Here is a 15677-nt window from a genome sequence, read left to right as displayed (position 1 = left end):
TGCTGATTAATTGCATTCACCTGTGTTTTGGAAGCAATAGGTGGTTTATGCCCTAGTTTCCCATGGATGATTTACGGAAAAACCAACAAGATGGAGGAGAATACAGGTGGCGGTACAAGGTGGCGTTGGTGTTCATGAGATAGAAGCTGATTGTTTCTCTTGATTCCCACACCAACTGGCCTTCACTCTATCTCAGTGATTTGAACTGTCTTGAAGGAAGCTAGGGAAACTAAGTGGTGGATGTCCAGAGAGACAGCATTCTAGACATGAGAGATAGCCAGTGGAGAAGGGAGATGGTATGTCCAAGTCAGAGCCAAGTAACTATTGGAGGCTGGATTTGAACTAAGGTTGTGGACTCTAAGCCAAGAATTTCTTTTCATCATATTAACTTCTCGAGCAATTGTGTTAGGAGTTTGCTCACTTTTTCTCAAGTGCCTCCCCTGCTCTAGGCCCTGTGTCAGCTTTGATGTAGAATCCCTTCTTTCCCCATTACACAGGTACTCAACAAGAGATAAGGGTCATGATGGAGGAAGCACCTTGGTGTTTAGAAAGACAATGATTTTTTTCTGTATAAACAGGCAGGAGAGGGAATTTTCCAAGGGCCCTCCTTGCGGCACCACAGAATTGGGGGGGGTGCTCCGAGAGCCTGGAGAGACCACTTCTACCCAGAAGCTCCTTCCACCATTGGTCACTTCTCTGGGTTCTGATGACCCTCCTTTAAAAGTCCATTTATTTTGGGCAAAAAGCAAGGATATAAGTGCCATGATACCATTCAATCTTACTGTGAGTTGAATTTTTAGGGTTAACTGGTTATGGTATGTGATTCTGGATCTAAGACCCAACATTTCCACCTATTAGCTTGGGCAAGTCATTTTCAACCTCCATTTTCATGTCATAAAATGGGACAGGGATGGTGATGAGTTAAAGGATCTCTACTGTCTCTGGCATTCTCCAGTTTTTTCCATTGACAGATGAGGAAACTGAGGTCCCGGGGTGGGGGGAAATTACTTGACCAAAATCCACAGTCAGTTAGGGGCTGATTCCCTTTGCAGGTGGGTTTGCTGGGTTTCTGGCAAACCAGGACTAATCATTTAAAGTTGAATGAGGCTAGTGACAGCATCCCTAGGGTGGTCATTTTCCATTGACCACGGTCTGATCTGGGAACCTGTGACCCATCTGTCATGGGCAAGGAGAACAGCTCTGATGAATATCTACCTCTTGCTTTTTATTTTTATTTAAAAATTTTTTTTGCCAACTCCCTCTCCCTACCCTTCTCCCCAAGTATCTCATTAAGAGCCTTGAGATTTATCAAATTGACGCTAGTGGAATGAGCAGCCCTGAGTAGCCCTGAGCAGCCAACAGTGTGGTTTGTTTCTCCTCCCTGGGTTACTAATGGAATGACAGCTCATAGTCTACATTTGGTCTAATTGGACCTTCCCGGAGCCTCCTCTCCTCTCTCCCAGGCATGGATAATTACAGCAGCCGGAGAGAGGGGAGGGCATGAGGCATTTTCCCCAGTGCCTGCCTCTGGGAATCGAAGTGTTCTTTGACTTTGGAGGGCAGAGCTCAGCCCCTGTGGGGCACACATGGACAAGTGGGCAAGTGTGTGAAGGGATGGTGGGCTTGGAGTTCTGGGGTGTGCCTTAAACTCCCTGATCTGCCGCTGACTCATTGTGTGCCCTTCAGTGGGGCTAGTTATCTTGTTGGATCCTACTTTCTTTATCTGTAAAATGGGAACAAGGCTTGAATTATAGGCCTCTTAGGGCCATTGAAAGCATCAAATTAGACGATGCATGTAAAATGCTTTGAAGTCCTTAACATTTTACATAAATGCCAGCTGTTACTCTTTCAGAAGGTGTGTGTGCTTGCTTGCTGGTTTCCTAGTGTAAAGAGGGTTGGATTTGGAATTGGGCCAGGGTTAGAATCCTCATTCCATCCCTTACCTGCTGTGTGACCTTGGGTAAATCACTTTCACCCCTCTTTCCTTATCTGTCAAACTTGGAGGATAATACCTGCGTATCCTACCTTATGAGACTGTCCTGAGGGAGCAGAGTAAGGTGGAAAGAATCCTAGACATGGGAGGAAGGAAGGAAATGAACATTTATTAAGCATCTACTATGTACCAGGCATAGGGCTAAGCACTTTAAATCTCATTGAGATCCTCATAAAAGCCTTGGGAGGTAGGGGCTATTATTATCCTCATTTTACAGTTGAAGAAACTGAGGCAGACAGGGCTTAAGTGACTTTCCCAGGGTCACATGACCAGTAAGTGTCTGAGGCTGGATTTGAACTCAGGTCTTTCTAACTTCACAGCTGGCACTTGATCTAGTACTATGGAGAGTTATTATTGCAGTGTGGCCCCTGCAGGACTGCAGCTGGGCCTGGAAATGAGGGGCAGAGGTAGAGACTATGTGTGTGTCAGTGGATGTGTGCTTTTTTTCCTCAAAGGAGCAGACTCATGGAAACCTAGAATATTAGAAATGGAAGGGGCCTTGGGATACAGAATATTTAGAACTTAAAGTGTTAAGAACGTTGCTTGTTAGAAACAGAAAGGATCTCAAGACGTAGAATGATAGGATATAGAATGTCAGAGCTAGAAGCTTAGGACACAGGATGTTAGAACAAAGAGGCTTAGAACACAGGTTGTTAGAACAAAGAGGCTTAGAACATAGAATGTTAGAACACAGAACATTAGAATAAAGAAAAAAGGTTGAAGCTGGAGGGGATCTTAGAGATTCTCTCCTTTCTTTCTCATTTTGCATATGGGGAAATTGAGGCTCAGAAAAGAGAAGTGACTTAGATACTAAACTTTAGGAAAGTGTTTCTTGCCTTGTTCAGCACAAAAATTGAAGTATGGAGTATGAGATAATGAGAGGCGTAAGGACCTGAGTGTGGGCCTCTGGAGGAGGCTGTCTGAAAAGCAAGTGAGCAGAATGGCCAATCAGAGGATGAAAAGGAATAGGAAACATTACTGAAGTCCCAAAGTCAGCCCGGAGGTGCCAGAGAGGATTGGGTGGACCAGCTAATTAGCAGTGACACCATCAACATGGAATTAATGAAGACTCAGATTGGAGAGGTCCTGAACCCATTCTGAAAGGCCTGTCTTGGGCGAGCAAAGCAAGGCAGGGCTTTTTTCAAACAGTGAGACAAAGAGCTCCAGGCTTCTCGCTCTGAGGAGGAGGAGGGGGTCAGATGAGGCTGTAACCTCCACAGGTCACCAGGCTTCTTAGGGAAGTGCCATCCCAGCCATGGAGGCAGGGCCCTGGGCCTAGAGGCAGGCAGGAGGGTGGGTGAGCCTGGAGCCTGATGGGCTGGGCCATTTCAGGTAAATGGATTCCCCGAAGCCTTTCTGGGTTTCAGGAAAGACAACAACTAGAGTCCATTAAGCTTCTTACATCAGACCCCTGTTCTCTCTAAGGGCTGGTCCTGGGCGGGAGCTTCGGTAAAAAGCCAGCTTATTAGTATCCCCCCGCTAGCCCTACAGGGGATGAAAACCACATACTAGGAGAGAGTGAATTGTACCATGTGGAGCAGGGTGTGAGGGAAACTGGGGCCTCACAAGTGGGACTGAGCCAGGGATACAGTGGGGCTTCATTTAACACAGACTCCTTCCCAAAAGGAAACACCTTTTGCCTGGAATGGGCAGATGGGTTCCTAGGGAATGGCCACATGAGTTCCTAGGGAACAGCTCAGTCTTCCTCGAGGTGTGTGGGATCCAGGATTGTCTCTAGGAGGTATGTGGCTAGAGGCTATCCCTAGAGAGTACAGGCTTAGAAGAGATTTTAGAGATGTGATCAGACCTCATTTTACAGATGTGGAAACTGAGGTCCAGAAGTGGGGAGCGACTCAACCAAAATCACACTTTATCAGAGGTGGTCTAGTTTTTACGAAGTGCTTTCCTTATGACAGTCCTGTGAGTTAGCACAAATATTGTTTCCCCCATTTTGCAGACGAGGAAAACTGAGGCTCTGAGTAGTTTACAAGACATGCCTAACAGGTCGTAGAAATATTAAGTGGCCAAATCCATCCTTCTTTCTTCTATCCTACACTATTTTAGGACTATGACATCATCATTACTAGGTGTCAAATACGTGCAGGCTGTGCCTAGACCTGGGATACAGAGTTCTAGAGCAGGTGGGTTTCTTGCCAGGGTGTGTGCCTGTTTAGCATCAGCTGCTTAAGCTAATTCCAACATTCTTACCCCGTCTCCTAACTCCATGTCTGGAACTCTCTCCCTCCTCATCTCCTGGCTTCCTTCAGCTCTCAGTTAAAGTCTCACCTTCTACATGAGGCCTTTCCCAGTCTTACTTAATCTTAGTGCTTTCCCTCTCTTCATTATCTCCAGTTGATCCTGTGTGTAGCTTGTTGGCACACAGTTGTTTGCATGTTGTCTCTCCCAGTAGACTATGAACTCCTTGTGAACAGGGACTGGGTTTTTTTTCTTTGTATTCCCAGTGCTTGCCACAGTGAATGGCACATAAGTAGGGCAGCTGGGTGGTATGGTGGATAGAGTGCTGGGGCTGGAGTCAGAAAGACCCATCTTCCTGAGTTCAAATCTGACTTTGGACACTTACCAGCCATGTGACCCTAGACAAGTCACTTAACCCTATTGCCTTAGTTTCCTCATGTGTAAAAGGATCTGGAGAAGAAAATGACAAACCACTCCAGTATCTTTGTCAAGAAAACCCCCAATGGGGTCATAAAGAGTAAGACACAACTAGCAGGTGCTTAATAAATGCTTATTGACTTGAGTCTTCAAAGCTCCAATTGCTGATTGAGCCCCCTTTTAGGACAGTCATGCTCTGAAGCTGTAGAATATTTAGAGCTAGCAGGCACTTTGCTGGTCATAGGACCATCCTTTTAGAACTGGGAGGGATGGTGGCATGTGGGTAGCATAATGCATAGAGTTCTGGACTTGGATCCAGGACGGATCTAAATCCAAATCCTGCCTCAGACGCTTACTAGGTGCATGACATTGGGCAAGGCACTTGATGCTCAGTCTCAGTTTCCTGATCAGTAAAGTGGTGATACTAATAGCACCTATCTCATAGCATTGTCTCAAGGATCAAATGAAATTATATATGCATGTATATATGTATATGTATGTATATATGTAGGTATGTATACGCATGCGTATGTGCAAGGGAACATACATATACATATGTGTATATGAATATATACATATATCTATACACATATACACAGACATAGTGCTCGGCAAGCCTTAAAGTGCTATAAGAATGCCACATATTATTCTCTAATTCAACCCTCTCCTTCTTACAGATGAGAACACTGAGTCACAGAAAGAGAAAATGACTTGTCAAAAGCCTTAGAATATAGTAACAGGGCTAGAATTCGAACCCACGTTTGTGACTTCAAATTGTACATGTTCTCCAGAGGTGTTAAACTCCTGACTAGAGGGCAGCACTAACCAGATTAAAATGTAATTGGGAAATTTTAAATGATATAAACAAAAATACGATGCAACATGAGTAATGTTCATTCCTGGTTCTCTGAGTCACTCTGCAGTTTGTAGGGATCCTTTTATTTGAATCTGACATCACTGCTCTGTACCGTATTTCACTGCCAATTTGGGGCTGGGTCTCTAGGCCAGTCCTCTCTTGTTTTACTCAGGTTGTTTTGAGGCAACGTAGGTAAAGTTGTTCTGCCATCCTTAATGCGCTATGTAATGCTAGCTGCTATTATCCTTATTATTATCCATTATGGGATCTAACTGTCTTTATCTCAAGCTTCTAGCCTACTACAGCTATTTTCATTGCATCTTTAAGCACTATGCCAGCCCATCAGACTGTGCCTATCTGCCTACAAGGCATCGTGGTGCAGGAGAAATAGTCACTTTGGAGTCTGGATACCCGGTGTCAGATCATGGCTCTGCTATTTAATGTTATGTGGCCTTGGGCAATCCACTCAACCTCTGTGGGCCTCAGTTTCCTCCTCTGTAAAATGAGAGTGGGCTGTATGTGTACAAAAACATTTATAGTAATAAGTTTTTAGCGGCAAAGAACTAGAAACTAAGAGGGTGCCTGTCAATTGAGGAATGGCTGAACAAATTATGCTATATTATTGTTCAGTTGTTTTCAGTCATGTCTGACTCTTCATGACCCTATTTGGGGTTTTCTTGGCAAAGATACTGGAGTGGTTTGTCATTTCCTTCTCCAGCTCATTTTACAGATGAGAAAACTGAGGCAAACAGGATTAAGTGACTTGTCTAGGGTCACTTGGCTAGTAAGTGTCCAAGGGCAGATTTGAACTCAGGAAGATGGGTCTTCCTGATTCCATGCCAGGTGCTTTAACCATTGTGCCAGCTAGCTGCCCTATGTGAGTGTAATGAAATGCTCTTGTGCCATAAGAAATTGTGAAAGGGATGGATTTGGAGAAACCTGGGAAAACTTGTGTGAATAGATGCAGAGAGAGGTGGGCAGAACCAGAAGAACAAATTACAAAGTAACAACAATCTTGTAAAAATAAACAATGTTGAAAGACTTTAGAACTCTGATAGATAGGATGAGCAGCTCTGATTCCAGCCAGAGGAGCAATGATAAAACATACTACCCACACCCTGACAGAGAGGTGCTGGGTTCAAGATTTAGAATGAAACATCTCTTTAGACATGGGCAATGTGCAATCTGTTTTGCTTGACTATGCATATTCATTATAGGGTTTTTTTTGTTTTTCTTCAGAAAAATGTATCCTTACTCATCAAAAAGGAACTAAAATAAGAAAAATTAAGAGTAAAAAATATGAGGGGGAGGTTGGACTTCATTAATATTCTTTAAAGTAGGGGCTATGGAATAGTCCCAATGGATATGTTATCACCCCATTGGAAAAGTCCCATCCTTCCACTGATATAGAATGGTAGCTCATCTTTAATTCATAGTCTTAGAGAATTACCTAAGGCACTGAGGAGTTAAGTGATTATACATGATCATGTATTAGAATGTCAGAGACAGGATTTTAAGGCAACAAGCATTATTATCAGCAAGCATTTATTAAGCATCTACTTTGTGCCAGACTTAAACCCAGACTTTGACCACTACTAGGCTCAAAGTCATAGTAGCCACTACCTTACACCTTCTCAAGAACTGAATAATCATGATGTAGCATAAAGAGGAATTGGGCTATGGGGTCCAGTTATTATAGACCTTCACTAGCTGGCTATCCTGGGCAATTCATTCTTCCTCTCTGGGTCTGTTTCCTTGGTTGTAAAATAAGGGTCTTAGACTAGAGGATTTTTAAGGACCCCCCTTGGTTCTAGCAGTCTATGTTCTAGTGTTCTATTATCTAAGGTCTCTTCCATACCCAACATTCTGTGTTCTATGTTTTAATATTCTGTAGTCTAGGGTTGCTTTGAGCTCCAGCAGTCAATTCAGTTTGATTTAGCAAATATTTATTGAAATCTGGCTGTGAGAAAGACAGTCAGCTCGTGTTCTCAAGAACCTTACAGTCTCCTAAGGGCAAGCTTGTGCAAGCTTGGGAGGATCAATTGTTAAATTTATAGTGTGAGCATTTGCACCTTAGAAAATGGCAAGCTACAAATTAGGGTTTGATTTGCTGTTTTGTTGGTTATTTAAACTTAAGAAAGGGATGGAGAAAATGTTATCTAGATTAAACTTAGAAGCATATGGTGTATATATATGCATGCATGTATGTATATGTATGTATATATATGTGCGTGAACATGTATGTGTGTATGAGTATGTGTGTGTGTGTGTGTGTTTTGGGGGGAAGATACTTGTTAAACACCTATCAGCACATCACTTCCTAGAGATCACATCATATACAACCAAGTGTTGACATGTGGTAGGACAAAGAAGAAATGTCTACTCAGGGATTGGGTAACTGCAGTGTTCCCAACTTTTAAAAATATGAAGACCTTGGTGTGTTTGTTTTTGCAGGGGAGGAATGAATGCAATTCTCTTTTGTTATTTTAAAAGGTTTTCCCCTCCCTTAAAAATTATATTGATGTCTCTTGTCTCTCACTGAGTTGCCGATCTATATAATTTTGTCATCATTTCCTAGTATATTCCCTTTATCGTCATTGGATTCTCTCTTGTAACAAAGAGAAGTAGTTAAGCATAAAAAACCCAACAAAATATTCATATCTGGTAATTTATACAATATAACCTGCCATCACTCTTCTGAGAAGAGGAATTTTAAAAAAGTAATAATTTTGTTGTACAGTTGTTTTTCTGTCGTGTCCAATTCTTTGTGACTCCATTTGGGATTTTCTTGGCAAAGATACTAGAGTGGTTTGCCGTATCCTTCTCCAGCTCATCTTACAGACGAGGAAACTGAGACAAAGAGAGTTAAGTGACTCTCCCAGGGTCACCCAGCTAGTTAAGTGTCTGAAGCCAGATTTGAACTCAGGAAGATGAGTCTTCCTGATTCCAAGCCTGGCCCTCTATCCACTGTGCCACCTAGCTGCTATCATTTATATCATACTTTCTTTAAGGTTTGCAAAGCACTTTCCAAAGATCTCATTTGGTCCTCACAACAACTCTGGGAGGCAGGTGCTCTTACTATCCTAATTTTTATTATCCTCATCTTATTATTACTCTTACTCTTGTGTCATTCTGAGATGAGGAAACTGAGGCAAAAAGGGTGAAGTGACTTGCTTAGGGTCACACAGCTAGTTAAGTGTCTAAGGTCACATATGAATTCAGATTTTCCTGACTCCAGTTTCAGCTGAATCACCTGTACCACCTTCCTGTACTTCCTGATCCCGCTGTACCATCTAGATAGTTCATCATTTTCACCATGAGAGGAAGGGTGTAAACATTTATACAGACCCTACTATGTGCCAACTACTTTGCCATGTGCTTTTTTACAAATGTTAACTTTTTGATCCTATGGAAACAAGATTGTTTGTTGTGCCTTTTAGTGTTCGGTTTTTTTTGATGTCCTCTATATGGTTCTCCTGGCTCTTCTTCACCCTGTATCAGTTCATACAAGTCTTCCCATGTTTCTCTGAATCCTCATGTTCTTGATTTCATAAAGCACAATCATTTTCCATTACATTCATCCACTACAATTTGTTTAGCCATTTGGGAACCCCCACCCCCAATAATTTTTTTTGGTAGATCCACATGATGTTAATTGTACTATTAGTGTTTGTTGATTAAGAAAATAGGGAATGACAAAAGATACTCTACACGTGTAATGCTTTTAAATGAATTCATATTTTATTAATCATAACATTATCTAAATACATTTGAATACCAGTAATACATACATATCCGTTAGAGCTAAAGATAAAAATTACAGCGCTTGGGATACATATTTGGGATGTGTCTTTTTGAACCCCTTATATTAACTCTCGTATTACATGGTGGTGGTGGGGGGTCACCTGGCCCTTCCTGTCCCCCTGCCCCAACCTTTGGTCTTCTCGGGTCTCACCCCCAATGGTTGGGAATAGCTATTTGATGCACTATGAACTTATGTTCTAAGAGCCCTCTAATGTTAACATTCTGGGATTTTTATGAATCATATTTTTATGGTACCTTAAGGTTTATTATTATTAAAAAGTAATAGCTGACATTTATATGGCACTTTAAGGTTTGCAAAGTGCCTTAGATATATTTTGACATTTAATCCTCACAACAACTCTATGAGATGTCATACCAATCCGTCAGCGTATGTAGTGCAAGTATGATAATCCCTGTCTTATAGACAAGGGAACTGAGGCTCAGAGAGGTAAGGAGACTTGTCCAGGGTCACACAGCCGGGAAGTATGTGTGGTGGGGTTAGCAGAACTTTTATTTCTACAATGTTTCCCATAATGTCTCCTCTCTGTGGTTTCCAGGACCCCTTCCAATGGGGTTTTGCTTCTAAGAATCTTGTAAATGCAACTGCTCTTGCTTCACTGCCTGTACTCTACAATCAAGCCAAACTGACCTTCTCCCTCCTCCTCACACATGCTATGTCTTTCCTACCTCCATGCCTTTGCCTGCTGGCTATGCTCCCTTCCACCTCGTAGAAGAATCCTTCTCTTCCTTCAAGACTCAGCTCAAGCACCACTTTCTATATGAAGCCTTTCTTGATGCTCTCCTCCTTCCCCATAGCTTCCTCTTGAATTGCTTTAAATTTAACTATTTTATATTTAGTCTATTTATGTTTATACTGTATGTACTTATATACTTGCTGTCTCCTCCATTAGAATATAAACTCAAGTGGAGCTGGTTCTATTTGTTGTGTTTGTATCCCCAGCATATACAGAAGGTGCTTAATAAGTGCATGTTGGTTGGTTGATAGAAAAATGTTGTAAAATGAGTTTTTATTGTTTGCTATGGAATAGATACAGGGTGTCCTAAGTCTAAGTACAGCCTAAAGCTTACAGCTCACAGCTGCAGTTAGACTTTTGGGATACCCTGTATATGCATATACACCTTTCTACTTAGATCTGTTAATAAATAGGGCCTTGTTAGGATCTCCTAAGTTTCATGCTCTCTCTGCTACATCATCCTGCCTTCCAGGGACCTGTATGTACAAGTAGTAGGAGGAGGAAGGGATCACTGGGGTTTGGGGTGTTTGGGGAACACTTCATAAAGGAGTTAGCATGAACTGGGACTTGAAAGATGGGAAAGATTTGGAGAGGCAGGAGATAGTGGGAAGGCCCTTCTAGCAAAGGAGTAATGGGCACGAATATGGTACATGTAGGGTCAGTGAGGGTCCCACCGGGTATGAAAGGTTGGTGGTGAGTGGGAAGGACAGATGAGATTGGATTGTTGTTGTTCTGTCATTTTTAGCCATCTCCCCATTTGGGGTTTTCTTGGCACAGATGCTGGAGTGGTTTGCCACTTCCTTCTCCAGCTCATTTTACAGACGAGGAAATGGAGGCAAGCAGGGTTAAGTGACTTGCCCAGGGTCACACAGCTAGAAAGTATCTGAGGCCAGATTTGAACTCAGGTCTTGACTCCAGGCCAGTGTTCTATGCACTGTGCCACCTAGCTGCCCGTATGAGGTCCAGATTAAGTAGTTCAATTTCCTCATTTTACTAAGGAGGAAAATGAAGCTCAGTGATTTGTTCAAAGTCCCTCCACTGATGGGAGCCTGGGTCTTCTGATTATACTTCCAAATGCTCTCTGATTTATAGATTCCTAGCTCATTATAGATTTAGACCCAGAGGAGACTTCTCAAGTCAGATAAGGAAGCCAACGCTCAGAGATGTTCACTGGGTTGCCTGCGGTCCCGCAGGTAGGTAGTGGCAGAGGTGTCATTGGAGCACAGTTTTCTTCCTTCAGACCCAGTGTTCTTCCCTATGGATGACACTGTCTCCCAGGGTACATAGACCCCTCCCATACTTGTATGTGTTTCTTTGGGGGTCATGGAGGTGAGGATGCCTTGACACCCTCTCTGTGGATAGTGCCTGGGGGGCATGTGGCACACTGAGTCACAGTATGTGGGTTGGAGGGTTTCCTGGGCATCTCAAAATTGGTGAAAGTGTGGTGGGGACGGAGGAAGAGGGGAGAAGGTAGGTCTTGGCCTCCTAGGAATAAGGATGTAGGTTACAGTAAAGGGAGAGCAGGAAGCCAAATCTAGAGCAGGGAGAGCTGCTGCTTTGGGGGGATGGTCATGACAGTCAGCACTTGGGAGCTACCTTCTGTCTAAGGGGACTGGAGAGATGAACTAGCCCACCCTCTCATTTTATAGAGGAAGAAACTGAGATATCCAATGAGGATAGAAACCAGTGACCTCTCTCCTCAAGAACCTCTAGTTATCAGTGCAGTCACCTCAGGGAGACCTCAGTTTCCCAAATGTTTCTATTGATAATTCCTCTGCTCCCCAGAGTCTGCTTGGATTGCCCTCATCCCCCAGCCTTAGGGACCAGGCCTTAAGGAATTCCCTTGGCTCTTCAGCTAGTTTAGGCTTAAGCCAGGGTCAGCAGCACCACCAGAATCAAGCCTCCTTTCCTTTCCGTGCTGATCTTGGATGTGGTGCTGGCTTTGGATCCTCATCCAAAAAGCCACCTCTTTCTCCTTCAGTTTTATTCCCACCCTCTGTTCTAGATCCAGCAGCAGATACTTCTCTTCCTTCTCATAGCATGGCCATTCCGTCAGCCCATGGCTGTTGGGGTTCCTGCGAGTGGAAGAGAATGCCATCAAACATCAGAAAAGGCCTTTTTCACCAGCCCCCTGCCTTCAGTGCCCAGCTTTTGCACTCACCCTGTGCGGGCAAAATTGGCCCAGTATTTCATCATGTTTCTGCTGAGTTTTTTCTCTTCTTCTTTGGTAGACCCTGGGGAAAGAGCCAAGAGAAATGTTGAGGGCAATGGAGTTCTGTTTAAAGGCTGGAGGGAGGAGTGTGTTCAGCCAGTGTTCTGAAACTGATGACCCAGCCAGATTCACAGGACACACATGTGGGCAGAAACCCGGAGCCGGCGAAGTATAATTGAAAAGGTATCTGCCAAGACATTTTCTACTCCCATGAAATCTGCACATACCTTCCTCCTTCCCCCTCTTCAAGTATGAAATCGTGCCTCTGGTTTAAAGCATTTGTCTCCAGAAAACGTCCGTGTTAAAATGAAAATGTGTTACTTTCCTTTAGAACCGTAGAATTACAGACTCTCAGAATGGGAAGGGGGAGTTGGATCATAAATTTAGAATTGGAAGAGAGATCAAGCTCACATCTCCTCAATTTACAGATGGGGAAACAAAGGCATGGAGAGATCAAGGGACTTGCTCAGGGTCACACAGCTAGTGTCTGAGGTAGGATTTGCACCTAGGTCTTGTTGACTGCATGTTCACCTCTCTATCTGCTGTATTATGTTGTTTCTCTAATCCAACGACCATCTGGAGCACATGCACCCAGGACTACATGCCTCACAGATGATTTTCTGGCCTCCACTTGAACAAGCCCAGAGATGGGGAACTTACTGCCTTTCAATAATAATAGTTAGCATTTGAGGTTTGTGAATTGCTTTACAAATATCATCTTATCCTTACAACAACCCAGAGTGGTAGGTGCTATTGTTTTACAGATGAGAAAACTGAGGCAGATAGCAGCTAAGCAAACTGCCCAGAGCCACGCAGCTAAGTGTCTGAGGTCATGTTTGAACTCAGGTCTTCCTGACTCCAGGCCCAGCACTCTATCTACTGCACCGCTCAGCCATGAAAGGCAGCCCATTTTATTTTCATATAGTTCTAATTGTTAGGTATAGAAATCTGTGTCCTTACCACTTTCACCCCTTCCTACTCTCAACCCAAGCAGAAAACATAAAACAAATTCCTTTCCTATCTGATAAGTTCTTCGTATCTTTGAAGAAGTGACTGTGTCAGACTTCTAAGAGCCAACATAGTGGAGTAAGCAGTAAATTGCCGTAACTCTCCTGTATTCATCTCCAAACAACTCTAAAATAGTTCCCCCAAACCAATTCTGGAACAGCAGAACCAACAAAAAGATGGGGTAAGACAATCTTTTAGCCCAAGAAACTTGGAGGATCGGCAAGAAAGGTCTGTCTCACTCAGGTGAAAGGGGAACGCATTCCAGGACAGGAAGTGTCCTAGCAAGCCAGCAGCAAATCCTGAGACCCAGTATGGTGGAGCAGGCAAACACCAACACCAGGACCCTCCACATGCTTCAGTATAGCCAGGGGAACCAGCAGACTCCAGCTCAGAGAATCACTACATGCTTCAGCACAGCCCAGGGCAAACAGGAATCTGCCAGCATGACAAGAAAGTAGGCCGAACCTCCACTTACTTTAGCACTGCCCTGCCAAATAGGCATCCTTCAGTGGCCAGACCTTTACATGCTTCAGTTCAGCTCCAGTGAAAGGCAGAAACACCCCACTGGGCCTCAGCGCAGGCCGGACACCACCTCTAGGACCAGCTCAGCACAAGGTAAGCTGCCAGACCCCTATGGCCTCCAGCAGCACCAACCACCCCTTACCCCACCCCCTCAGGACAGCATCAGACACAAGGGTCCCCTGGGAGCCTTGAGGCAACATCAGTGCAACACTAGGTAAACAGCCAGAGCCTGCAGTCATTGGAACAAGAAGCCTGAGACAGTATCCCTTCCACCTGGGATACAGAGCTCAAATTTAAAAGAAAGGAACCACACCCCCCCCCCCCCAATTAAAAAAAAAGATGAGCAAAGAACAACAAAAATAGACTCTGACCATAGAAAGTTATTATGGTGACAGGGAAGACCAAGACACAAACTCGGAAGCAAGTGGAAGCTAATGACTCTATGAGACATCAAGAATCAATCAAGCAAATTGAAAAGAATGAAAAAGAGGAAGAAAATGTAAAATACCTCACGGGAAAAACAATTGACCTGGAAAACAGATCCAGGAGACACAATATCAGAATCATTGGTCTCCCTGAAAGCCATAATGAAAAGGAGGACCTGGGCAGCATCTTTCAAGAAATTATCAAGGAAGGCCGTCTTGATGTCCTAGAATGACATTTAGTTTTCAACATTCACTTTTATAAGATTTTGAGTTCTAAATTTTCTCTCCCTGCCTCCTTTCCCCCATCCCCAAGATGGCGTGCAATCTGATATAGGTTGTACATGTACAATCCTCTTAAACGTATTTCCGTATTAGTCATGTTGTAAAGGAGAATTAGAACCAAAGGGAAAAACCAGGAGGAAGAAAAAACAAAGAGAAAATAGTATGCTTCGATTTGCATTCAGATTCTATAGTTCTTTCTCTGGATGTGGATAGCATTTTCCATGATAAGTCTTTTGAAATTATCTTAGATCGCTGCATTGCTGAGAAGATTTGAGTCTATCAGATTTCGTCATCACACAATATTGCAGTTATTGTGTATGATGTTCTCCTGGTTCTGCTGACTTCACTCAGCATCAATTCATGTAAGTCTTTCCAGGTTTTTCTGAAATATGCCTGCTAATTTCTCATGGAACAATAATATTCCATTATATTCATACACAACGACTTGTTCAGCCATTCCTCAATTGATGGACATCCCCTCAAGTTCCAATTCTTGGTCAGCACAAAAAGAACTGCTATAAATATTTTTGTGCATGTAGGTCCTTTTCCCATTTTTATGATCTCTTTGGGATACAGACCTAGAAGTGGTACTGCTGGATCAAAGGATGTGAACAGTTTTATAGCCCTTTGGGCATAGTTCCAAATTGCTCTCCAGAATGGTTGGATCAATTCACAACTCCATCAACAATGCATTAGTATTCCAATATGACCTACATCTTCTCCAACATTTATCATTTTAGTCAATCTGATAGGTGTGAGGTGGTACCTCAGAGTTGTTTTAATTGGCATTTTTCTAGTCAATATATGGGAGGGAGAAAAATTTGGGATTCAAAGTCTTGTAAAAATGAATGCTAAGACTTTTCGTGAAATGTAACTGGGGAAAAATAAATGTATGTGTATATATAAGTATACATACATATATATGTACCTAATTATTTGCATGTTGTCTCTTCCATTAGAATGTGAACTCCTTGACTGCAGGAACCATGTTTTTTGCCTTTGTATCCTTATGCTTAGCACAGTGCCTCGCACTTACTAAATGTTTGTTGACTGACTGATTTTCACCATCTTGGTTGCCTGCAAGTTGTCCACATCCATTCTAAAATGTGACACTCAGGATTGGTGATAAGGGTCTAACCAGGGTAGAATATAGTGGGATTGTCACTTCTCTTCTGCTGCCCAAGATCACATTGACTTTACATCGCAT

At 43.1% G+C, this 15677-nt stretch overlaps 1 protein-coding gene across 1 annotated transcript in view; it reads right to left on the bottom strand.

Annotated features, from left to right (window-relative positions):
* Window positions 1-11876: 11876 nt before the first annotated feature.
* Window positions 11877-15677, bottom strand: part of CES4A (carboxylesterase 4A) — a 30159-nt gene continuing 26358 nt past the window's right edge. Inside the window, exons 13-14 of the mRNA XM_036750055.1 lie at window positions 12183-12255; window positions 11877-12096 (exon numbers count right to left, since the gene is read on the bottom strand). Coding sequence (XP_036605950.1) covers window positions 11877-12096; window positions 12183-12255 — 293 coding nt within the window. The remainder of the gene's footprint in view (window positions 12097-12182; window positions 12256-15677) is intronic.

Source organism: Trichosurus vulpecula, chromosome 3 (assembly GCF_011100635.1).
Source record: "Trichosurus vulpecula isolate mTriVul1 chromosome 3, mTriVul1.pri, whole genome shotgun sequence".
NCBI lineage: Eukaryota > Metazoa > Chordata > Mammalia > Diprotodontia > Phalangeridae > Trichosurus > Trichosurus vulpecula.
This window is presented reverse-complemented; position numbering and strand designations above follow the sequence as displayed.